The sequence below is a fragment of the Ursus arctos genome, unplaced genomic scaffold, assembly GCF_023065955.2.
Source record: "Ursus arctos isolate Adak ecotype North America unplaced genomic scaffold, UrsArc2.0 scaffold_4, whole genome shotgun sequence".
Taxonomy (NCBI): domain Eukaryota; kingdom Metazoa; phylum Chordata; class Mammalia; order Carnivora; family Ursidae; genus Ursus; species Ursus arctos.
The window spans coordinates 64,482,561-64,509,543 of NW_026623056.1; the positions used below are offsets into that span (position 1 = coordinate 64,482,561).

General features: G+C 35.7%; 1 protein-coding gene across 1 annotated transcript in view; it reads left to right on the plus strand.

The window, feature by feature from the left end:
• Positions 1–26,983, plus strand: part of ROBO1 (roundabout guidance receptor 1) — a 763,832-nt gene that overhangs the window by 436,639 nt on the left and 300,210 nt on the right. The window contains exon 3 of the mRNA XM_057306889.1: positions 4,556–4,882. Coding sequence (XP_057162872.1) covers positions 4,556–4,882 — 327 coding nt within the window. The remainder of the gene's footprint in view (positions 1–4,555; positions 4,883–26,983) is intronic.

Below are 26,983 nucleotides of genomic sequence, written 5' to 3' on the forward strand. Positions count from 1 at the left end.
TTCTCAGTATTAAAAACTGACAATATAAGCTATTTACTCAAAAATTCAAGCTCATAATTAGAGAAGATGACACAGTATAAGAAAAACTTCGTACCTCCATTTGTTCATTGTCAAATTCTTCACTGAGTAGTGGGAATGTGACATCATGCGGTTTACAGTCAGGTACTCTCTGTATGTGTGGGCCAGGAACAAGAGATGCCCCAGATGGGGCTGCTTCTTGTTTTTATCATCCACATTTTAAAACTAAGCAATCAAAATGAACACTTCCGGTTTGGAAACAAGGACAGACAAAGTATGTTTCGCTGTGGATTTTAACAAATTACTCCTAGCAGTGTTTATGGAATAGTTGGGAAGAGCAAGGGTCTTGAGTTTGACTCGGGCTGAATCCCAGCTCTGCCACCTTCCAGCTGACTGACAGCTGAGCGTCTCACTTCTCCCATATGGACACCAGCTATAACAGCACCCCCACCTCATAAAGATGTTGCTGTGATGAAGGAAATGATGGATAATTAATGTTAGTTGTTTTCTCTTTTATTCCTTTCCTTCCTGCTTAGACTTGATAATAAAGAATAATTTATTATAGTTTTCCTGGAGATGGTGATTGCCATTTATAATTTTTATTGTGGAGGTTAGCCAATTACTCATTATAAAGATCACTCGGGAATTGGAAAGTACCTTTTCTGAAAGTTATACATTATGAGGAATGTGAGATTTCTATGTCTTTTTGTTATGATTTTCAAAGGTATGGGCTCTACATACAAATAACTCTTTTTTTTTTTTTTTTTAGCCAACCCTATTCATTTTCTTCAGATTATTACAGGCTTACAGTATATTTTCTCTGGAAATGTGTTCTTCAGAAGCAAAGTTCAGTGGGATATCCTGGAAAAAGAAAACTGAAGAGTTCAGTAACCAAATAAGTTTGAGAAATGTTGCATAGAATACCTTTCTTCTGGTGCATCGTAGTGTGCTTCAACAAGACAAAAGACCCTGAGAACGGCAGCTCTTTTTTTTTTTTTTTTTTTCTAGCAATATATGTTAACAATCTGAGAAGAGTATTCCACGGAGCAGGACAATTTAGCCTTTAGTAATACAGACACCATTTTTATTGCTGAAACTCATTTACTGAATACTGCTGTACAAACATTCTGGGGAAAGCTTAGGCCTGAGTTTTCCGTTCCCAAAAGTCAAGCTAGCTGGGGTCCAGCTACATGGGCTTGCAGGTTAGGGATGGAGACAGTCTTGAGCTCCACTGTACTTTAGTGGAGGCCGGGTCATCTCCAGGTTCTGTGATTGGCCGTTATTTCCTCTATACACTCTCCCTCAACAGTTTTATTCCCCGTGGTTTCAGTCTCCAGCTTGCTTCTCATCTATGGCTCCAGCTGAGATTTTTTTCTGAGGTCACACTTGGATATTCAGTTGGCAACTTGTCCTCTCCACTTGGATATTCAAGAAGTACCTCAAGCCCTCCATGTCTCAGACTGAATCACTCATCTCCTCTGTCCTTCCTCTCACCAAATTTCACTCTTTGATTCTCCACCTTCACTGGGACTGCCATTCACCCTTTGGTCAGATCACAGACTTGGAATCTTCTGCCTTGTTCTTCTCCTCCATCCTGTGCATTTTCCATTTCTTGTTTACCCCATATTGCCAGTGACCAGATCCTGTTGGTTTTATAACTAAATATCTTTAGATTCTTTCCCCTATTTTCTCTTCTGTCAAAGTCCCAAGTTTTCAGAATTTATTGCTTGAAGAGTACAAAAGTTTCCTGACCAATTACTCCTAATTTAGCCTGCTTTATACTCCAGTGTCATACTACCAGTGGTGAGCTCTTTAAACCAAGCATGACTGTGCCCATGCCTTGCGTAAAATATTTAAGTGTTCTGTTGCCTTCAGGTAAGTTCTAGAACTTTGACTTGATGTACAAAGCCCGTCACATTATTGCTTCTGACTACTTGTTCAGACACATACTTGCTAATCCCTGACATGCACCTTTTACTCAGGCCGCACTAACTCCCCGCAGGTCCCACAAGTGTACCATATTCTTTTGTAGCTGTGCCTCTGGATGAAGTCAACTCCTTTCTTTTATTCTTGACTTATTTTTCAAGACTCATCTTCAAGTTTATGTCTCAGTATGCCTACCCTCCCTTGTTCAGGCAGTCTTAACGGTCCTTTCTTTGTTTTCTCATAGCAAACTATGCTTCCGTATTTCCTAACTAAAATGGATGTTCAGAATTTAAAATAATGTGTGCTTTAATTAAATATCTATTACCTCAGTAGTTGATCCTTATTAACATCCACCTTTCATAATTACAGCCAAAGTCAAGGCCGGTCGTATATAATGTGGGTTTTTTTTTTTTTAATTGTATAGCATTTGCAATTGAGTAATCCAAAATCTAATTTAAATTTCATTTGACTTCAGTATAGCCTTTGTGAGAAAGTATGAGTTTCCAAGTTATTTTTTCCCGATGTTGATGGTTTATTTCTTCCTCCTTTAGAGGCTGGTTTCATTTAAAGAATTTATAGTATGTTGTATACCATGCATTGAACTAAAGCTGTTTCTCAGTATTTCAGATTATAAAACTATTACTCAACATTTCAGATGACAGTTTTTGTTACTTCATGGTTGATATAAGCTAATGCTCTTTAAGTTTCATCATTCATCTGTTCATTGCATTCATTAAGAAAAAACATTGATTATAGTAGTTACAAATTAAAGATATATAAATCAGTCCATGCAGAGCTTACCGTCTAGGAAAGGTTGAAGAGAATGCACATTGGTTATCATTTAAACAATAAAATCTTTTAATGTCTCTTTATAGAATATATGATTATTAAGCTTCAGATCATTCTACTCAAATAGGTCTTCCCCATTTAGGACTTCATTCATTTTTTCATTTATTCAGCACATATTTATTGAGCACCTATAGTGTGCTCAGCGCTCTGCCAGTCATAAGAGAAGCAACCATGAACAAAATCAGACCCATAGATCTTGCAATGGAATGGGAAAGACAGGATTCCCAAGCATCAAACAAAAAAATTAAATTATAATTCTGATCATTCTTACCAAATGTAGGTATGCAGTGCCATTTAGGTTTATGAAAGGAGCATTTAACTTTTTTTGAAAGATCAGGGAGGGCAGAGATTTGAAAGGAAAGTGGATATTGGCTAGGGTAAGATCATTTCGAGCACAGCCTCTATGGCAGTTGTAGGCCTGTGGCAGGAGGAAGCATATTGTATATGTGAACAAGCACAAGGTGAGGTGAAGAAAGCAGAAAAAGAAGTGGAACAGGAAGAGAGTCTGGAGAGCTAGAGGGGGAAATGAGTGCACTCTTGTAGATCTTGTTAAGGACTTTATCTTAAGAGCAATGAGTTTATTTTAAGAGCCGCTGAAGTAGGGGGGAACCCAGATTGTATTTGCATTTCAAAGCCTTCATCTGGCTATACTGAAGTGAAGTGATTTAAGAGCTTTCCTAAATCCCGGTGGGAATTGATAGGAGTTTGACCTGGGTCGGTAGTTGGCTGTAGAGGTGGAGATGAGTAGATTGATTTGAGAAATATCGGGGAGGAGGAGGGGAAAGAGAGGGAGGGGTCAAGGAAGTCTGGTTTCTACTTTGCATTATTCATTGAGGTTGCATGGCTAGATAAGAACAAGGTTTGGGGCTAAACTAAATTAAGCCTTGGGCTGTAGCATTTGAGAAATCTTTAAGAAATTTACATGTTAAATTTACCCACAGCAGCAGTGTGGTAGAAATATTTAAAAAAATACGAATCTTGATCCCTGTTTTAGAAGTTATGATCACATTGAAAAAAATAAGGTACAGGCACAGGACATATTTAAATGACACACACACTCAAGACCTACTTATTATGTAATACAGAATGCAGTCCCTTACCCAATATCCTTTTTCATCTTATATTATATTTAATTATTTAAACTTAATTATATAACATTTCATCTTTGAAGCATATTAAATATTAACATATAATTATTGGCAACTAATGAAATTAATTTATTCATTCAAATTCTGGGAAAGTACATACACACACTTTTTTTAGGACTACTCAAATATATATAAAGAGTAGTTTCATCATATATTTGAATATGCTGTTCATTGGTCTACAGACTAGGTTTTTTTTAAAGTGTTAACTGATGTTAGTTACAAAGGGATTCTAAAAAGCCATACTATTAGTTGTAACTCTCTACAATTCTCTCACACATTCCTCTGCAAAAACAGGCAAATATGTGGTGAATACAGACAGGGTGATGGCTTCTGAAAGGCTTTGTGGACAAGGGATTTGAAGAGCAGACAGGATTTGTACAGTCAAAGTTTAAGTAAGAGCACTTTCTTAGTGGAGGGTCAAAAGGATTCAAGAATTGGAAGGTGTGGTTGAGGTGGACACCAGTAGGATTCATTAGTAAGTCGGGCTGGGAGGACATACAGGGTCAGTATTATGCCCTGTTTACATAGTAGTGCTTACACCTAGGCTTTTGAAGTAAGACTTTTAATTGTTTTCCATGTGATAATATGAAGCTATTTCGTCCATCCTTTTGCAGGCTCCCGTCTTCGTCAGGAAGATTTTCCACCTCGCATTGTTGAACACCCTTCCGACCTAATTGTGTCAAAAGGAGAACCTGCAACTTTGAACTGTAAAGCTGAAGGCCGCCCCACACCCACTATCGAATGGTACAAAGGGGGGGAGAGAGTGGAGACAGACAAAGATGACCCTCGCTCACACCGAATGTTGCTGCCAAGTGGATCTTTATTTTTCTTACGCATAGTTCATGGACGAAAAAGCAGGCCTGATGAAGGGGTCTACGTCTGTGTAGCAAGGAATTACCTCGGAGAGGCTGTGAGCCATAATGCATCGCTGGAGGTGGCTAGTAAGTAAAATGGGCTTTCAGCTTTTGACAGCGGGAATGGGACAGTGGGATCATTTGCCTGGAGAACGGTAATAAAAAGTCAAACCTGTATCCCAGGCTTTACTTGAGAAAATGCCTAGCGTTTTGTATGAATACAATCCTCTATCTATTCGTTTTTCTTTTTTTTTAAATATTTCTCATCATACCTAGTTATTCAAGCTAATTTGGGATTTGCACATGGTTGTTGAACCATTTTACTTTGGATTTGGAGCTGTTTCCTCTTGAACATTTTCATTGAAATTGATTTATTGAATTGACTTATCCTTCTTTGTTGCTTTCAAATATATTGAAGACAAGTATGTTTCTGTGAAAAGAATAGCATGGGGTATTTTTCATTTGTCTTCATTTGGAGAAATACTTTCAACTGGTAGTATAAGATATGGGTTTAAACTGTTTCTAATTCTTAGAAATATATTGTACTTTTGGTAAAGCTATAATTTTATAGATGAAATAAATGTATGTGCCGCATACTTTAAATCTTGGCTGCGGTGGGGCACTCTGGGAGGGAAACCTGTCTATGTAATGCTCGGGTAGTTGATGGTTTAGTTTATTTACACAAATACCAAATGCAGCTCATTTGCAATCACCTCAAGAAGGATCTGTTGACTAATGATTAAATTATTGGGTGTGTAATGTATTTGAATACAAATTGGGCTTCTCTTATTTTCAGTAAACATCCACAGAGGGTAGCCAGAAAGTTTCATTTCCTTGCAAGAATCGTTCTGTGTTTCATAGGTACAGTTGAGACTTGCATAGGGATTGGTTGGAAAGACAAATGAAATTTAGATGTCTAATACACTTTACGTAAAATTACGGATGAAACTGCGTACATAACTATGTATATATGGATATATAACGTTTTCCAAGACGATTGGTATTTTGATACAATTTATGTTCAAAATTTTAACGATATAATCAGCTTCACAATCTCTAACATCATCTCTAATATTCAACTAGAACTGAATATATAGATCCACAGTTATGCAATTATAGACATAGAGAGGAATTTAGAAAAAGATTTTCCAACTTGATGAGGTTACTAGTGTGGAATCAGTCCCCAAGAATCTAGATGAGTTGATTGCCCTCATAGACCATGTAGTACTTAGGGTAAGAGAGAATGCCAAAGATGTCTAACGTGAGCATAAAACTTAGATAAAAAATGAAAGTAACCATTTAAAACTATGCCAGAACTAGCCACTCACCTTTTTAAAACATCTACTTGAAACTCAAATTTATATTTCTCTTCACATTTAATTGATCACAAACTTATTGTACTTCCTCTTATTGCCTTGATTCTCAGTGAAAATCTTAGAACTACATAAGTGAGATGTATAAAAGCTGTAATCACAGCAGCAGGCTACTTTTCTCTCCCTCCCTCTCTCCCTTTCTCCCTTCCTTCCTTTCTCCCTCCCTCCCTTCATCTATCTATCTTTCTTTCTCTCTTTCTTTCTTTCTTTCTTTCTTTCTTTTTCTTTCTTTCTTTCTTTCTTTCTTTCTTTCTTTCTTTCTTTCTTTCTCTCTCTCTCTCTCTCTCTCTCTCTGTCTCCAAATTTAGATGTGGTGCAGGCAAAAGAAGCTTAAATGTTTTTATTGAAGAATATATATATTTTGGTGCAGTCTTCTTTCAGGGTATGATATTAATACCTTTCTACCTTTTGACCCGTTTATATTTAAGATACTGATTTCCTATGGAGATAAAATTAACATTTGAAAACAAACATAAAGAATCAAGAAAAATGATGTAGGTGACCTAGGCCAACTCTTATTTTTGGTAGATAAGAAATTGCAGATCCAAAGGAAAAACAGAGTAATTGTTTATTCTCTGAAATTATAATTCCTTATAAATGAAATGTGTACCAATAGAAATATATATCTGAGATCATATTGTGTTTCTGTGTTATTTCTTACTCTACTTGCATTCTGATCATTGCCAGAATTTTTAGAAAAGGTTATAGACTTGAATAGAACATCTAAATGCTTACCCTCTAGATCTCACCTTTCAAAACACCTTTAGTTTTACTTTAGATGATCAAGATACCCTTAATGCACTGGGATTTAGAGAGCTGTGTTTTTCTGATCTGGCTTTTGTGTAGCTATTTTAAAAGACATTATTAGTTTCCAGTTAAATTCTTTTTCTAAGCAAGACATTCCATTACCTTGTGAGTCCATTATGGGAAAAGCTTTTCCAGTCTTAGTCAACAAATACACCTTCAAGGAACTGAAGCCAGACATAAGATCATTATATAACTTTTATCAGTAAATATTCTAATACATAGTCCCTGAATGCATAAATCTCAAATTATAGTGTGATATTTCTCATTATGTCTCCAAAACGTTTCAAGCTCCGGAGAAAAGGGAATATTATAATTTGCTGAATAAAATTCAGCTAAGGTACTTGAAACAATACTTTAAGATCATAGTCATTAACAATTCATATATGTAGAAAGGCAGAATGTATATTGTATATTTATCACACATATTTTGATATTCATAAGGATAGTTTGATAATAAAGATTTTTTATTAGTGATGATAATAATTATTCTAAACCCTGAGAAAAGTTTGAGTAGTGTTTGTTTTCAACAGTTTTTATACTTGTTAGATTACAATAAACAGTGTGTTTTTATTTGGATAAATCATATTATTTTGTAACCTAAGTTATATGGGAAAAATTCAGTGCTCTGGAGTTAAAATGGGTTTTGTGTGTTTAAAAAATTATTTAGTAAATTCAGGCTTTAATGCACTACAAATAGAAATGTAGTGATATAGTTAACCTGTATTTCAGGTATTTATTTTAGGCAATGGTTACTGTTAATTCACCATTTTAAAATATGTTTGTGTCCTAAAATGGAAAGTTGCCTTTTGGGTGTTACATGAATAACCAGATTGTGTGTGTTGGTTGGGAGGTGGGGGTTGAGGGTGGAGGTCCAGGGAAACATGTGCCATATTTGCTGTGGGTTAAATCTGTAAAGTATGGTTCTAGTTTGGTTTTATTTTGTCCTGGAAAATATTACTACATTTTTTTTTTCACATTTTCTGAGTTTAGGTACCAGAAGTTCAATAAGAACTATTCTTATCCTTCCCAAAGACACAGGAAGACAAAGATTGCATCTAATTTCCTAGTGACACTGTAGCCCAAAGTAAAAGCATTAACAAAAGTGTCTAGAGGCAACACAGATTTCACAGCACAGTTGTTGGTAATGCTTTTAAAAACATTTATCTGTGTTTTATTTGCCTTTAAACCAAGTTTTACAGCTGTAACAACAACTGGATTTCCCGGTTCCTAACAATTGTCAATCTCTCAAACACTGGAAAAAAAAAAAAAAAAAAAAAAGACATTGAATGTCATTGAAAACCTTAGTTTCTGTGCAGAAATGATAATAACTGTGTCTTTTGTGTCTTTAATATTTATTGAAATTGAAAAAGTACACCAAAAGGATAGCATTTATTGGCTATTTTTAGGATTGTTTATTTTTTATTTCCATTTAAATCCCAGTTATAACCAGGTTAGACCCAGTGAAAAGCACTGGCCAGCCTTTTGGTGCTGATCCTTGCCATGTAGTAAAAGCTGCATTCCTTGTTCTTGAAATCTCAGTTTCAATGCAATGACAAAGTTATCTCACACAATTATAAAGTCTAAAAATTGGAATGCTGAGAAATATATGATGGTCCTTACTAGAGTTTCCTGGAATTTTTGGAAGTTTATCTCTGTAAAGGAAAAGAATTTTTAATCACAGATGTATTTTTTAAATTTATTTTTTAATTCTTATTTCTCTTTGCAAACCAAGAATGCTATATCTTGATGGGGACATTAAATTGGAAAATTTCGGAGATATTGCTCATTGTTTCTAAGATTTATGAAAACTTTACTCTTTATCTAATTCAGTTTCAAACTAAGCTTTCTAAAATGGTCTTACAAGTGGTATTTTCTTGTTTGTCTTGTATTAGCTCTATTCAAGAGTCTACTAAATGTTTAGGAAAATATTTTATGGGTCTATTCTCCATTCTCCTGTACCCAACATTATCCCTTACTAAATTTAGAACTCCATTTTGTGCCTGGCACAAATTGATAGCACAGTTCTTAGACACAACTTATATTTAATAAGTAATTTGATCTTGGGTAATTGCATTGAATTTTAAGGAAAATTAATCTGAACCCTGACCCTCATGCTTTCCATTGTAGAACATGGCCCTCTACGTCATCTGCTAAGCAGTGCCCAGTTAGCATATGGCTATTTGTTTCCTATTTAAGCTGTTTTCTCTTGAGGAAAAGAAATTCCCTTCAGACTAGGCAGACATCTGCTAGCTGTCTTAGCAGCAAAACCGGGGAACTATCTTTCCTGGAAAAAAAACAAAACAAAACAAACATTTTGTCCAATTAATCAAAGATTAAGTATTCTCAGATTTTATTAACTGGAGTACATTTTAATAGTAATTACTCTGGGGTAAATGTTTATATTTTGAGGTAATATTTTCCTACTACTTTCAATATAGCATGATCTTTTATTGTTATTAAATGATACACATCAAAGTGATTTAGAATTTGATTTATCCAATTTTCCTCCTTTGGGTAAAATTACAAAGTACACTAACCATGGATGCTAAGTAGCCATGTGTTTACCTAGGGACAATAGAATGTATTCCTAAAATCTGGACCTTGGAAGATGGAAGGATTACTCCTAGAGGTGAAATGGTTCAGATGAGCAGGTGGAAGTAGCATATGCCATTATATTTTAAAATATTGATTGATCGATTGATTGATTGTGTGCACACACATAATCAATCTGACCTCTATTATGATCAGACACTAGAATTATTTATACAGTTTATATGCACACACACATACACATTGTTTCCTGATAGACTTTTTATCTTTGAAATGGAATTTGCTTTATATTGCATATTTAAAAATATTATTTCCTCTACTTCATTTGCTTTATTTTTTTAACTAGCCATTTTCAAGTGCTTTTACCACATTCTAAAACCTTTTTTATATCTTATTTTTGTTTTCAGTACTCAAAGGAAGAATGTTAGTCATTTAGTTTAATGATTTAAAAATCTTTCGACTTCCTGGTACACTTATATTCTAAAATGAAATGATTCTTTGTTCCAAAATTGATTCATGATTAAATGAAATTATGCATATAAAGTGTGTAACACAGTGACTGGCACATAATTATAAATCATAAATTATAAATCATAAATTTAATCATTGGTGCTATTATTTTCATTACTTTTTCCCTCTTTATCTTGTTTCATCAAACACCAAGATTAATTTTTGTATAAAGGGGATTTGATGTTTCTGATTGGGAAGTGGACTCACTTCATTTAAAATTTTAAGATATGTGCATTAATATACTAAAATATAAGTACACTGCTTCAGTAAGTAAATTTTCTTAAATTAATTTCTGGTTAAGTAAAAAATGTGTTGAATATATTAAATTCCACCTTGAATTTGGAAATCAGTGGTATGAGAAATTTAGCTTTACCTGAAAGTCTTCAGTACTAATGCAGGACATGCAATAGTGTGAATTCAAATCATTTTTCTTTCAGGGACAAATGAAAAAATTCAGTTTTATAACTTTCACAGTTGGGATAACATTCATATTTTTTCTGATTAAATTTATGTATTTGTTCATGTAAGTAAAGAGGCAGCATTGCTAAGTTCTATGACATGATTATGGTTACTAAACTCTTGAGTTTTTACTATCAGTCGAATATATTCTTTTGTTGTTGTCTATCTTCCTCGGCTTGTGCTGCTATAGAAAGAATACCATGTACTTGATGGCTTAACAAACATTTCTTTATTTCTGGAGGCTGGGAAGTTGGAGATCAGGGTGCCAACATGGTCAGGTTCTGGTGAAAGTTCTTTTCTTGGTTTCCTCCCATGGTAAAGAGAGGGCTCTGGTCTTTTTATCCCAGTGTAAGGACACCAGTCCCATCCTGGGGGCTCCATGCCCATGAACACATCCAACCCAAATTACCACTTAAAGTCCCCATCTCCAAATCCCATCCCACTGGGGATTAAGACTTAAACATATTTATTTGGGGGAGGGAGACACAATAATCCATACCTGCCTTTAATGATTATCTTTAGATTTTTGTTATTGGGTTTATAGTTATTTTATCGTATTAAGTCACTGAGAAATAAAAATCAGAAAATCAGGGGAAAAAGTTCTGTAATCTCCATGATTACAGAAGTAGCAGGCCCGTCAGATCACTCGTTGCATCCAGATGTTAGGTTTAAATTGTGTCATAAATCAAGTATAGACACATTATACCTTCAAGTGAATATCATGTGTGTGTGGAATTCTTTATTTGTTGGGAAAAGTAAAAGCAGCATCCTTTAGTTATTACATTAAGAGAAGATAGTGGCCATTTTCTTTTGAAAGAACATAACAATTCTTTCTCTCTCTCTCTCTCTCTCTCTCTCTCTCTCTTTGGTTTTGTCTTTTCAAAGAGTATTAGTATGAACTATGAAGGCAGAAACCTGTATTTCATAATCCATGAAGAGATGGACCCCTGAGAGATAACAGTGACGATAGGCATAAAGAGAAATTTTGAGTTTCAATGGGCATTTTAGTAGAAGACAGGGCAAAGTTTGCAGACCATTTGAGTGTGGGTGTTAGGGGAGTTGGCTCTGTTAGAGAATGTATTATTTATTCACAAATAACCAACAGGTTATATTCTGCCTTAAAACCCCTACTAGTTAAACACTGTTCAAGGTCTATGTTCAGTTGACTTCTCCAGCAAACTTTTTATGTTTTTCCTTTTTCTCACGTAACTGTTATCTATTAATCTTTAGTAGATTTGTGGAATGATCGTAAGAGTAGAGGCACATTATGCATTTCTTTTCCTTTACTACCAACCGCAGGTTAATGAAGGTGATTAATAAGCTTACAGAGATCATTTTTATATAACTTCAGAAAATTGAATTTTACTTGTGATAATACTGTACATGTTCTTGTAATCTCATCACCAAGAGTTAACTACTGTTGAAAGTTGGGTAGATATCCTTTTAGATACTTTAAGGTCCCTATACATGCTCTGGGGAAAACTATTCACTATTCAATCATTATTCAATCTTAGGTGGACAAAAAAGGCATTGGATATATCTACGTCATAAAGACTAATAGGAAAAGTTTAGCTCTTCAGATTGGATGCTACAAAACAACTTACTTCTGCTGAATATTACTAGAGACACCATCCTGGACAAGATTCAGGCTAGTAATTATGGGGTTAGAGGTTACATATACCATTACCAGTCTCATGAGCCACTCCTTTTATTTTCTCAAAAAGTAGATGGTGTTCATATGTGTTGAAAAATACTAAGATGATTATTTCAACACTAGTTGATGCTTAGATATAAAGCCCCTTAAGGCTTCCAGAAAATAAATTCAATATTTAGTTATTTATGGGAAATTCTTGGCAGTGTCTCCTCCTTTCAACAGTACTGTTTGTCAAAAATATTAAAATAACAAAATAGTTCTGCTTACTTCTCTAATCTTATCATCATATCACTCCTCCTTTTAATCCTCCTAATTTACTTTTGACTTAAATGCTAGAAGTTTTTCCTGCATACACAGACCAGCTTGAGAATCATTTGTATGTATTTTAAAACAAGTGACAAATTTATTTAATAAAACATACCTAAAACTTCTTAGTATAATTAATTTTAAGATTTTTTATTTTTATTTATTTATTTTTTAAAGTAAGCTCCACACTGGGTGTGGAGCCCCTTGCAGGGCTTGAACTCATGACCCTGGGATCAAGACTTGAGCTGAGATCAAGGGTTGGACATGCAACTGACTTGAGTCACTCAGGTGTCCCTAATTTTAATTAATACAATATAAATTAGCTTAAGCTGTCATTAATTATCAATTTAAACTTTTTTTGTCAGGTTAAAATAAAATTCTGTTGAATGTTTTTGGGGGTGTAAACGTTCTCTGTTTCTTTGTTACCCAAAGTGGACATTAAAAATGTTGTTTTTAAAGCCGGAAATTAAATAAATATGTGAAAAATACCAAAATACAGTTTATAAAAAAAAGATTTTATTTTCCTTTCCAAAATGACTCTTTCTAGGGGCGCCTGAGTGGCACAGCGGTCGGGCGCCTGCCTTCGGCTCAGGGCGTGATCCCGGTGTTATGGGATCGAGCCCCACATCAGGCTCCTCCGCTATGAGCCTGCTTCTTCCTCTCCCACTCCCCCTGCTTGTGTTCCCTCTCTCGCTGGCTATCTCTGTCAAATAAATAAATAAAATCTTAAAAAAAAAAAATGACTCTTTCTAGGCATTCTGCTTAGTTCTAGCTATTCAGTGGTGAAAAAAAAAAAGAACTGGTTTCTGCCTTCATGGAAATTACAATACAATGGGGAGAAAGAATGAGGACAGAAAATAAGCAACTAATATACAAATAACGTTATGGTTAAAAATTGTGACAAATGCCAGGAAGAATTGGGGTCAAACTGAGAACTGAAGTACAAGATGTTACCAAAACACAGAGTAAAAGAAAAAGCATTTCAGGTAGATAGAACAGTACATTTAAAAGGCCATAAGAAAATGATGGACTTGGGCATATTTGAGAAAATGAAAGATGGTTGGTATGGCATATGAGTAAGGGAGACAGCTAAGGAAATAGGTGGGGTCTGGATCATGCAGGGTCCCGTTACCAGGTTAATAATGTTGGATTGTATGTTCAGTGCAATGAGAACCACAGAAGGTTTTGGGGCAATAGTGGAGGTGGCATAATCTGATTTATACTTTATGACTCATGTGATACTTGAATACTGTATGCATAGCGAATGAGTTGTGGAATGACTGGGGGAGACCAATTAGGAAGCTCCTGCAGTATTCCAGGCAGAAGATGATGCCAGTGAAGCAGGTGGTAGTAATGGAGATGAAGAGAAAAGCAAGGAATCAATTTAGGATTGAAGGATTGAAGGATCCAAGGTTTGAAGACTTGGCTTAATTCTGAAGGGTGAGACAGTAGAGGTTGAAATTTTGCGAGATACAGTTACTGGTAATTGCAAAGTTAAGGTCAAGTCTATGACCATGCAGATGGGATTGAGAGTTTAGGTGATGTTATCTTTGAGTGGCTGACTATAGATCAGTATGCTGCAGCCCATCACGATCCCTAGAAATTGTATTTTCCTCTTTTATCTCAGCCTGCAATATGCTTACTTTCCTGTTCCACTGGTCACTACCTTACAGTCATCTCAAGATGGAACCATGCCATGACCCAAGTGCCTAGTACCATTCCTGGCACATTGCAGGTGAAGTGGTCTGGTGTGTAACTCAGAAGGGTTTTATTCCATGTGTGATGAACATGATAGAGTGTCATAATGCCACTTCAAGGTGCAGTCTAATCTATCATTTTCACTCATTCCCCACACAATTTCTTTGTAAAGTCAAGCAGTTCACAGGATCTCCAACACTCATTTGAAAGCACAGTTCTTAGAATGCAGTCATCAGGTACTATTTCCCTGGGAGTTTTTCTTTCTTTCAAGGTTCTGGAATATTTAAGAAGCTCTTCTGGGGATAACATTACTTAGGAAATTTAGCAGTACCTGAAGGGGTTTTCTGAAGTTCCCTCAAGAAAATCTACAAATGCAGAATAAGACCTAAGTATCTTTACTTTCTCTGTTTCTTTCTGGATAGGGAAAAAATACACAAAATAAGTATTCTGTAACAGAAATATTTGCATTCTTGTACCTTACCGGTAATCTATATATTCTCTGTAAAGCTATTATAGTCCAGTAGATTTATATTTAAATTAGAAACAAATTTGATGAGAAATCGAAGGGAAATTACAGCATAATGTTTCAAGTTTCTTATTACAATCTTAGGCTTTAGTTTGTGGTTAATCAATTTTTTTAAAAAAAGCTTAGTTAAAATTAAGATGTAAAAACCAATGGAAATCTTGACACTGCAATATGTAGGCAAGAGAGTGATAAGAAAGAGAAGAAACCCATATGGATAGTAATGTTGTGTCTAGCCATGTGAGAGAAGCAAACTCGGGTGAGGGAAGGATTGGGTGGGTTATGGGCAGCAGCTGGAGGCTTCTCCTCAAAGCGTGGCTGGGAACCAGCAGTGTGGGCATTACCTGGAAGCAAGTGAGAGATGCTGAATCAGACCCTGTATTTTAATAGTATTACAATGTAACTCATGCAAATTCAAATTTGAGAGGCAGTGGTATACATCGTGCTAGACTGGAGTTCATAGACCCCTACTCATCCCCTAGAACCAAGAAAACCTTTTGGAATGCAAACCTAATGTGGGTGATTTTTTAAAAAAGAGAAATAACTAAGAACAAGATTTTTGGTGAATTTGAATTACCCTGGGTTTCTAAACCAGGAGTGAGGGCAGGGGAAAGTGGAGAAGGATATATAGGAGACTAGTAGAAATAGCAAGTCAAGGGGCAGATGGAGAGACGGAAATACACAGAAAGAAAAGTGCAGGAGGACACAAAGGAGGCACATCCAGAGTAACTTGGAGAGAAACTCAGAGACAGAGACAGAGAGGGTGAGGGAGAGGGGAGAAGGTAGAGGAGAGAGAGAAAGCAAGACAAACAAGGGGAAAGGGCAAGAGAGATGCAGACAGAAGAGAAGTAGAGAGAGAATGTGCTGAGGGTTGCGGGGGTGTAGTTATGGTAAGGATTAAACTTGAAAGAGTAGAGAAATATACATTAGCCTGGGTGGAGAAGGAAGACAATGTTTACTATGTACGAGTATTTGCAGATAGTGGGATATGAAGCAAAGAACAGAATAATCAAAACTTTATCAGTATGCATAACATTGTTGATCAAGAAAAGTAGTACACAAACTCTATCTTAGGTGTTTTTATATAAATTCATGGAAGGCTGTATTTACTTAACATAATCCAAAAGTGAAATGCTATATTTATAGCTACTTTAACTTTACATTTTCTAAAATGAAAACTATGGAAACTCTGAAATTTATTAATAAGAATAGAACCATGCTGGAAGGGTCTTTTGCAAGTCATTTAATCCATTCCTCTGACTTTCAGTCTACAATTATCTAAAGACCATTTGTTGTATTAAAAGAGGTTCAGAGCCAAAGATTATCTACCCTCTATCATCAGTACCCCTTACATGCAGCAGCATGTGTTAACACAAGTTGTTACTTTAATTTACTTAAATCCTATGCTGTGGAAGTCTTTCCTTCATTTTATATGCTAAATGATAATAGAAAAGCCATTTTTTTTAGTATAGCAGCTCATATGTTTGAAGATAGTTATTAAGTGGGGCCTAATTTTTAATAAATTATACCTGATGTTTAATTTAGGTTTCTGAGTATAAAACAGTTTCTAATCTCAGTCCCTTAGTATTTCCAAAGTGGAAATTGTAGCTATAGTAACATTTTAAGTCGTATTTAACCTAAGGTCTAAATTGAAGTTTTAATAGCGCCTATGACATTTTGCACTTGTCAAGAGAAATAAAAGTTTATGACCAAGTTATTTAGTATGCCTGAATGGGGACATTTTTAATCTTATCCAGTAAATGATGGAGTAAAACTTAGAAGAAAAGCCAGAAAGTTAAAATGAAAATGGGAAAGGACATCCCTCCCCCCCCCCAAGGATTTATATTCTTTCTCAGTCTCTTCCTCTCCATCACCCTGTATATCTTTTCCACATAATACTATACTTTATCTAGATTGAGTCACATTAAGTTACCACTTTATCAGATTCTTATCTCTGTCAGACACCAGAAAATGGATTCGGAGTCTGTGATGTGGAAGGGTACTGAGAGCATTTTGACCACATAACTCAGCGCTTGTCATAGCTTACCCAAGTGACTTCCCTTAGTTCTAAAATGAGAGTGTAGGACAGGTTGTAACCTTGTTGAATCTTGCTTAAGGGAATTCTTGGAAAATATGATTATAGTGTATTTTCCTTTGGGAGCATCTCAGGAAAGAAAGTAGCAAAGAGCCAAAATTCCACAGGAGAGGAGAAAATATTTTTTGTGGTCAGTGGACTGAGAACATGTTGACAGCTGCCTTTAACTCCTGTCCTCTCATCTTTTGCCTAAATCATCAGAAACTAAAATCTTGAAGAAACTCAGAATTCTGTGGTCATACTCTGTAACACTGGGAGGCAATAAAAATTCCTTAACAGTTTTCTGTTCTTTCTTTCCTTCTTTTCTTTCTTTCTTTCTCTCCCTCCCTTCCTTCAACTAGTCACCACTGAAGTCTCTGTTCTTTCTGAATTATGTTGATTAATTAAGCCTTCTTCAAAATTTTAATCATCAACCCCAGGTGAATAACCATACATTTCTTATGATCTATTCCAAGAAGAGTTTGTGTTGTCTGAATGTAATGGGCTCTCTTAACCTTGTACAATGGTTTTTATCCACAGAGTACATTATGGACACTCTTTACAAGTTACAAATAACATTTGCACATATGTACTTTGTATATATGTATACATATATGTATTTTGTATATAGATATATATATTTGTACATATATAATTTGTACATTTATAATTTGTTCTCAACAAATTCAATTGAATTCATGTAGCATAGCTCTATGACCTTGATGAATTTACTTAACCTCTTTATGCCTCAGTTTACCTCACCTGTGAAAAGGGGATATTAATTCTACTTACCTTAGAGAGGTTTAAGAAGGATTAAATAAGTTGATATATACAAAGTACTTAGAAGTGTGGCTGGTCGATAAAGCAGTATATACATGGTATCTGTTGTATCATGAGCTATTTGCTCTGCTAGGCACATTATTAGGTAGGGGTGCTCCTGCCTTTTCTATGGTTCCAAAGGATGCCTCTCTCTATTGCAGGTAAGTGAAGGCTGACAAACTCATGCCATAAATGGTTACATTCAGAATGAGTTTTTCATTCCCAGAGTCAGCCATCCTCTCATACATAAATGTACTTAAAATCCATATAAATATTTGTAAAATGATGTATCGTCTTCATATATCAGTGCATGGTATGTCGTTTATGATAAATATATTTTTGAGGGTTTATAAAGTTATTTTCATTGGCGTGGTTAGCATTTAAATATTTCATTGTGGCTTTTCTCAACATATGTTCCAGTGAAGTATTTCTGTAAGCTGTTAAATAATAATTTGTAAAATAAGTCCTTAAACAAACTTCTACACATATCTCTTTTCTGTAAGACTTTAGAGGTTTTAAAATATTAATGAATTCTATGAAGCATGAGTAGGGGATCTAAATTACTACAGTTCCCACATTTATATGGAATGCCAAAATATTTTTTTAGAAAATAAATTGTTTTATCAGAATGCATTTTGGGTAAAAATTAGTATTTGGCATCTTATGGGTGGACATACAATTGCAAAAGTGTCTGTGTATCTCCCGTCCAGGTTGGTGGTTATTTATCTACATGGTCCTTTGTTTCAAGAACATAAGAGTAAGAATATAATGTACTATTCCATTTCTATTTTTGTTTCTTCCAGCAATGTTTTCTTCTACATCAGTATGTTGAAGCCTATAACAGGGATCCAGTCAATACTCCAAACATAGACAATTCAAATATGGTGCTTTCCCAAAACTCTGCAAAGAGGCGCTTAGCACTGTGTGTGGCCTTACCCTTCTCTCTCACTAATATCCTGTTACTGTTAATAGTCTTGACCTCAGCTTTCTAAACTTTGCTTTCCATAATGGATATAATTTACCTTGCAAGCATTTGACACAATTGACCTCTTTTGCGAAATGTTCGCTTTCCCAGAATTTCATGGCACCCAGCTAGATCTGCATTACATCCTACTGCGTGTAACTAAAGTCAGGCAATTTAACAGACAGGTTTAAATTTGATTCTGGAAGAAGGATGTACAGTAAAAGTATGGCAGCTCCAAGAAGCCATCAAGAATCTAGCCTCCTTCTATTTTTCTGTTCTGTCAGCCTTAGTATGTGGTTTTCTTCCTTGTGGTTACAAGGTGATGGCTGTACCTCTCAATGTCATCTTTCTGTGCTGTCGTAGACGGAGGAATGTAGAAAATCAGCAGCTCCCCTCCCCCTTTTAAAAAAAATCAGGACAACAATAAATTTCTGGAAATCTCACCCAATAGAATTCTATTACATTTCCTTGCCTAGAACTATGTCACATGGCTACCTTTAGTTTCAAAGATGGCTAGTGTTAAAAAACAAAACTCAAAGGAGTAAATGTGAAGATCTAATTGACTTTATTAAGTGATTTATGAATCAGGAAGCATCCCACATGGTGAGTAGAAAGATGCACCTAAGAGTTGGAACAACAAATGGAAGGTTTTTATAGGAAAGAGGGTGAGGCCAGTAGTTATCAGCAAAAGAAAAGAAAGGATTGTTTCTGGCAAGGTCACCTTCCATTAGGGGGGGAAGGACAAGGGGTCTCATCATACACACTACCTCATCTTCCTTTGGGGGAATGGAGAGGGTCCCTGTGCCAGATTACCTCACTGGTGCTGACCAGAAAATTTCAGATTTATTGACTTAGAATTCCATTCCTGGAGAGGTTGAAACTGTAGTTAAGTCTTGGTTTGCTGTCCTGGGGGCACCTTGAAGACTATAGCTTTCTTTTTAGCAAGAGAGATGTTTTTAACCAATGCACTTCTTCCCCAAACAAAATCTGGTATTTGTTGAAAGGAAGAACAGAGAATAGATGTTTAGTAGGCAATTAGCAAGATCCACCACCTACGTGCTAATATTTTCTTCTTACTTGCCTGGCTGAGTCTTGGCTTATAGTTGAAATGTTAACATTCCAGGAAGATATCTTCTTCTTCTTTCTTCTTTCTTCTTTCTTCTTTCTTCTTTCTTCCTTCTTCCTCCTTTTCTTTTTTTTTCTTTCTTCTTTCTTCTTCTTTTTTCTTTTTTTTTTTTTTACTCTTACTCTGTGGCTTACCCTGGATGATCACACCTACCTCTTCGGATTCAGGCAGAACTATCGTCCAGATTTAGTCCCTGTTTTCTTCTCCCCAGACTGGACCTCTATACCCAGCTCCATTTGGAGGTCCTGGTAGTACCTCCAGCTCAAATGTCCAATATGAGACTTTCCGTCTTCCATTCCATCCCTGCCTTTCCTCTATTTTTTTCTGACTATGAAAGGGATACTGCTTTCCATCCTGCCTTCCAGACCAGAAACCGGAGCTTAATTCTTAATTCTTTCTTCCTTTCTTTCTGTCTGTTCACATCAGTTGATCCTCAGGTCTTGCTGATGATTTGTCCAATAGCTTTAGAATTTTTCCACTTATCTCTGCCCCCCCCACTAGTCTTCTAATTAGTGTCATCATCATTTCTTACCTAGATGACTGTAATACTCTTTTGCAAGTAAAAATCTGTTCTGTCCCTCTTGATTGTTCACTCAGAGATTCTCAATGCCCTTAAAGTCTACACTTTTTATTATTTTTTAAAGATTTTATTTATTTATTTGAGAGAGTATGAGACAGAGAGAGAGCTCGAGTGGGTGGGGAGGGGCAGAAGGAGAAGGAGAAGCAGACTCCCCACTGAGCAGGGAGCCCAGCCCAGGGCTTGATCCCAGGACCCAGCTCTATCCTAGGAGCCCAGGATCATGACCTGAGCCAAAGGCAGACACTTAACCAACTGCACCACCCAGGTGCCACTAGTCTAAACTCTTTAAAATGCCTTGCAAGAATCACTCTTTGTTGCTCACTCAGGTTCTTGAATGTCCCTAAAGTCTACACTCTAAAATGATTTGCAGGGATCAGTGTGATCCTGGCCTTGTGGCCTAGAACTCACATTCTCCTTACCCCATCCCTTTGGTCTGGAAAAAAGTATTTATTGTTTCAGAGCTCAGAAGAGGCATCATTTACTCTTGGCCTCCTTTTCTGTGTATCTTACCTTTCCACTATCACATCAAGGATAACCTTACTCACACCTCTCTATATTCCTCTATCACAGTATATTACTCCTGTATTGTAGTTAGATTGTCAGTATTTACCACTTAATTGTAAACACTGTGTAACTTGTATCTAGTACAGGTCAAGATGGTGTGTTATTACTAAATCGCCATCAGGACACAATTCTATATAATGATCCCCACCAACCAACCAACAATAATGAAAAAAATGTTTTCTTTATATCCAAAGGTGCTAATGTGCAATTATTTTGGCATTTTGTTTCCCCAGCAGAAACAAGAGATTATCTGTATTTTTTAACTTGGTGTGTTTTATGACTCTCTCTTTTTTTTTCCTCTCCCTATTTTGAAACTTTTTTTCCCTAGAATCAACTCCAATGACAAGTCAAGTCTATGATTATACATCTCAGCTAATTTTTTGGAAAAGTTTCAAGTACAACATTCATTTATTTAATACCATATTCTGATCATTAGCTCCGACTACGAAATTTAATATATCCTCAATAGAATGAAATTAAGTTTCAGAATTTATACTAAGTAGTGAATACTGTGCAGGGATATTGAAAAAGAAATGGCTATGAATATTCTTCAGTAGAAATAAGCATCATTTTCCCCCTACATTGTTAGATAATTTTTGTGGAACATTTGTATTTAAATGTATAGCGTAAAATTTTATTCCAGTGTTTGCATTACTAATCTAATATATACTGCTTGAACATCAGTTATGACGCATGATCACAGAGAATCTTTCCAAAAACTTCAGAATTCAGATTTTTCTCTTATAATGTTAGATTTAAAAATTAATGAAATAAAAACATTGCTATGAAGATTTAATATGAATATTTAAAAATATACGTAATTTTCATGTAAGTATAAGAGACATGTTAAATATTTTAAAATTTGAGAACATTCTTTCTGCTTCTTCTTAAAGTAAGACAGAAAGCCGAGAGTATAGAAGGACACAGTCCTTTATGTTGGTACTTCTTTTAACTGACTCAGTTATGCTGATAACCACTTTCTAAGCCTATAACAGTGGATGGAAAGAGTTAATTTGAGTGAAATGGTTTCAATTTAACTAACTAATTAATTTTATTGAGATATAATGGACGTATAAAATTTTATTGCTTTTAGGTATACAACATAATGATTTGATACATGTATATATTGCAAAATGTTTACCACAGTAAGTTTAGCTAACATCTTTCACTACATATAGTATTTTTTCTTGTGATGAGAACTTTTTTTTAAAAGATTTTGTTTATTTGAAGGAGAGAGAGAGAGCACAAGCAGTGGGGAGAGGCAGAGAGAGAGGGAGAAACAGCTTCCCTGCTGAGCATGGAGAGGGAGAAGCAGGGAGCTGGATGCGGGGCTCAATCCCAGGACCCTGAGATCATGACCTGAGTGGAAGGCAGACGCTTAACTGAATGAGCCACCCAGGCACCCCACTTATGATGAGAACTTTTAAGATCTACTCCCTCAGCAACTTTCAAATAGGCAATACAGTGTTGGTCACTATAGTCACCATGCTGTACCTTGCACTCCTAGGACTTATTTATCTAATAACTGGAGGTTTATAGTTTTTGACCAGCTTTATCTAACTCCCCCACCCCTCTCATCACCCCACCTCTAGTACCCCTTAATCTGTTCCACTTCTAGTATCCCTTAATCTCTTCCCTGTATCTGTGAATTTGATTTGTCTTTCTCTGTCTGATTTATTTCACTTAACATAATGCCCTCAAGATCTATCCAGGCTGTTCCGTACGACAGGATTTCCCTCCTTTTTATGGCTGAACAATATTCCATTGCATGTGTGTGGAAATACACAAACACACACACCACACATACACACACTCATACAAACATACCCTGTATTTATTTTACTTGTTCATTCATAGTTTTTTCCCATGTCTTGGCCATTGTAAATCATGCTGAAGTGAACATAGGAATGCAGGTATTTTTTCGAGGTAGCAATTTCATTTCCTTCATAAATACCTGGAATTTGAATTGCTGTTGTTCTATTTTTAATTTTTTGAGGAACCTCCATACTGTTTTCCATAGTGGCTGCACTGAAAGTGGTTCCAATTTTAAAAGGATTTTTACTGAAGTCAGAAAGTATACACACATAGTCAAACTCATACACACACACACACACAAATTGAGGAAATATTTTTATATGCTATTATGGATTCAGTTAAAGCTCTTTCTTAATGTTTAAAAAATGTCAGATTCAAATCTTCTTTAGATTCTTAAAAATAGGGTTGAAGCATATGATTTATTCATGAAATTTTGGCTAGGAAAAATATGAACAAAGAAATCCTCTTCCTCTATTCTTGCCCTGAAATGCTACAGTTACTGTGTTAATTAGCTCAATGTTATTGTGGCTTATTTTTTCTTATAAATAATTTATACTTCAGTTTGCCTTCATCCTTCAAAATGGCAATGCATGAAATTGATTTGGTAGAATTGTACCTTTGATTAATATTTAATTTGAAATTATTTTACAGATTCAAGTTTAGACGTAACAGTGTCACATCTTAAGATGCTAAGTGTACATTAGAAAACTTGAGTATACACATCTTTATAATCACTCCCTATTTTATTATTCCAAGCACCATTTCCTCAGTTTATGAAATAATATATTTTATAATGTGTAAATAAAATTTCTTTTTTTGGCTTAGGAACAGAGTGGATTAAATTAAAAATCACCTCCTCCTCCCAGCTTCCTATAATATGAAATATATAACATGTAGCTGTTGTAAATATTTACCAATTTGAAAATACAGGACACTAAAACCCCAGAAAACAGGTCAAGCCCCTACTTCATGGGACTATTTCTGTCAGTCACATATTGGACGACCTTGGGCAGTCAGTTCACAATGAAAGCTATTGAGTTCCTGATGCTTATGGAGGTGAAGAAGCCAAGGACCTAGAAGAACATATTTCTTAGGCAACTTGAGTTGATGAGCAGAAGAGATGGCTTGAAAGAGGGTTAATTTCTTCTAGAACAAGGGATTCTGTCTTATCGCCCTATTCCCAATCCCATGATCTCTTCTCCCCTTAATAGGCTTTTGATTTGGTACAAAGGAGGGGGCTACTTTAGAGTAGAGTTACACACATCTCCCAGAACTTGTTTGCTCTTTCAGCTCAAGAACATGGAATCTGTCCATTGATAACCTACAATGCTATGTGCACCATCTGGGAAAAGGGGATCTTGATCCAGTCCTTTTCCATTTTAACAATAAATGACTGGCAAAAAACCCAAACAAAGAAACAAACAGACAAAAAACAAGACAGGGCTGGGCTCATGTGACTAATGATATATATTTACCATTGATTTCCCTTCTTGCTATCTGTGCTGCATGAGGACAAGGAGCTTGTCACTATCACTGCTGATCAAAAACAATGCCTGGCAAGTCTCTGAAATGTTTGGTGAATGAATGTTATGTAAGTTTAATGCTCAGAATTGATTTTCTGGGACTTGCCTCAGGACTGATACTACCTCCTGTCCTCTGTGACTTAATAGGCAATGCTACTTGCTATCTTACATAATAATTGCATAATTGGTTAACTATTGGAAAGCAATTTGGACTGGTCAGAGATAAGCATTGTACAGATAAAAGGGGGTTATTTTTATTAACTAATCAATGATGTCTTCAGAATTTCTGATATTTCTTATGCTTTTGCTAAACTGTACAATCTTAGTATCTGAAAGAAAGAAATAGAGGAGAGGAAGAGGAGGGTGATGGAGAGGGTTTTAAATTTAATTAGTTCTGATGACCATTTCTATGACCCTTTCTTCAGGATTATGCTTTTTCATGAGACTTTGTGTATTTTTTTTTTTAATTGACATTTTCCAGTTTTTTAGCCTGGGGTTGTGGATTTGCGTGCCCAGGGCACATTAGTGAGTATGTGTAGGCCATTATCATGTTTGGCAGGGATGATAAGCTCGCTTTCAGAAGGGGCATTCCTGGGGTGCCTGGCTGGCTCAGCTGGAGGAGTGTGCGACTCTTGATCTTGGGGTTGTGAGTTTGATCCCCACATTGGGTGTAGAGATTACTTAAAAATAAAATCTTAAAAAAAAAAAAAAAAAGCATTTCCTCAGACATTTCTGCTTGGTGATGTGGAGATGAAAAAGCGGTTTCTGTCAGAGATGGTATTTTGGTCTTTATTCCTGAAGGACAACATTAGCCCGAGTTTGGGATTATAGTCTCACAGCATTTATTCTGCTGACTAGCCTTTTATGCCTTTAATTCTATGGAAACCTCATTTGTCTTTTATATATTTAATTCATTAGATGGCTAAAACTCTTTTCTGCTTTTTTATGTGTGCTGTGTCTTCCCTTTACGTAAATCTGTTACATAACTGTTTATGCCAGATTTTAACTGTTTATGCCAGATTTTGTTCCTTGTTTAAAACTGTGCAAGTGAATGGTTACAAATTTTGCATGTAAACATGCCCATTTGTATTCTGCCACTGATAACCTTTTTCTTTTTATACTTATGTCCCGAAAATTCTGACTTCTTAAAAGGTGGAGTTACCATGAGAACAAAATCCTATTATTTTAGAGACCTTCCATTTGGGACATTTATTATACTACAGAGAATCTCTCATTTCAGAATGACCCGTATTTCACTTAATGTTTACAAAAACTGTTCATTTATCTGACATAAGGGGCTAATCAAACTGCGTAAGTACATTCCTGGCTGTTTGGAAGCTTTTTAAGCACCATAGAGAGAGTACTTAGCGATGGAAATTGTGTTTATGGATATGGAATTTCGCCACTGAAATTCTGAACAGACCCAGAGGAAGAAGAATATTGAATTTTAATATTCAAGCTAACATAACTTATTTCTACTTTATATTTAACTTAGTGGGATAAATTGGCCCTTAGTAAAACTGTATAATCCAAGTTGTGTTTTTTTTTTTTTTTTTAATTTGTGGAAGAAGTTGAGGTGGAAGGCCATGTTAGTTAAAGTAATAACCAGTAATTCTGAGTATGTGATATGTGTCAAACACTGTTTTACATTTATTAATTTACTTAATCCTCACAAAAAACTCAGTGAAGTAGGTATTGCTATTACCCTTACTTTTTAGATGAAATCAAGGCCTACGTAGTTTAAAGAACTTTGCCCATGCTTATAATCCTTATGCTATTTTGCTTCTCACACTTAATGAGACTTCTTAATCATGAGAGAGTCTTAATCATGAATGTGAAACTTCAGACAAATGCATTCTCTATGGAAGGCAATCACCTCCTCATATAATAATGCCAAAGCATGATATGCACTTACTTCCTTTGGTAAAGTAACTGTTAATGTGGCAGTCCGTAGGCCCGAAAATGTACATTTTCAGTTTCTATTTTTCTATTTGTTCTCATGATCTCTAGTTATAGACAAGAACTAGTAAATTGTTAAGTTTTACATGCAAATCCTTTTCACACATGAAATCTTACATTTTTAATCTGTCAAAATCAACTGGTTCATTATCAGTACATTTTGCTTTCAGAATTAAGCTGTGGCTTTAATATCTATGTGTTATTGAGAACCCAAACTATTACAAGATTAGCATACTTAAAAATCTGCTCCCCCCCCCCAAAATTGAAATGGGCTAAAAGGAGGTGGTAAATTGATAGTTGGTTAGTGTTCTTTCTTTTTGTCTTTACTATTTTTTAATAAGGTTAAGAAATTTAACCTATACCTTCCTCAAGTTATTGTGATGTATAAAATGACTTTGTCATTTAGAGAAAGAGAAATACCATATGATTTCACTCATATGTGGACTTTAAGAAAGAAAACAGATGAGGGGCGCCTGGGTGGCACAGCGGTTAAGCGTCTGCCTTCGGCTCAGGGCATGATCCCGGCGTTCTGGGATCGAGCCCCACATCAGGCTCCTCCGCTATGAGCCTGCTTCTTCCTCTCCCACTCCCCCTGCTTGTGTTCCCTCTCTCGCTGGCTGCCTCTATCTCTGTTGAATAAATAAAAATAAAATCTTTAAAAAAAAAAAAAAAGAAAAGAAAGAAAACAGATGAGAAAAAAAACCCAAACAGATGAAAAAAAAAAAAAAAAAAAAAAGAAGGGAGAGAGGGAGGCAAACCAGAAACAAGACTCTTAACTATAGAGAACAAACCGAGGGCTGCTGGAGGGGAAGTGGGGATGGGTTAAATGGATGGACGGGTATTAAGGAGGGCACTTGTGATGAGCACTGGGTGTGACATGTAAG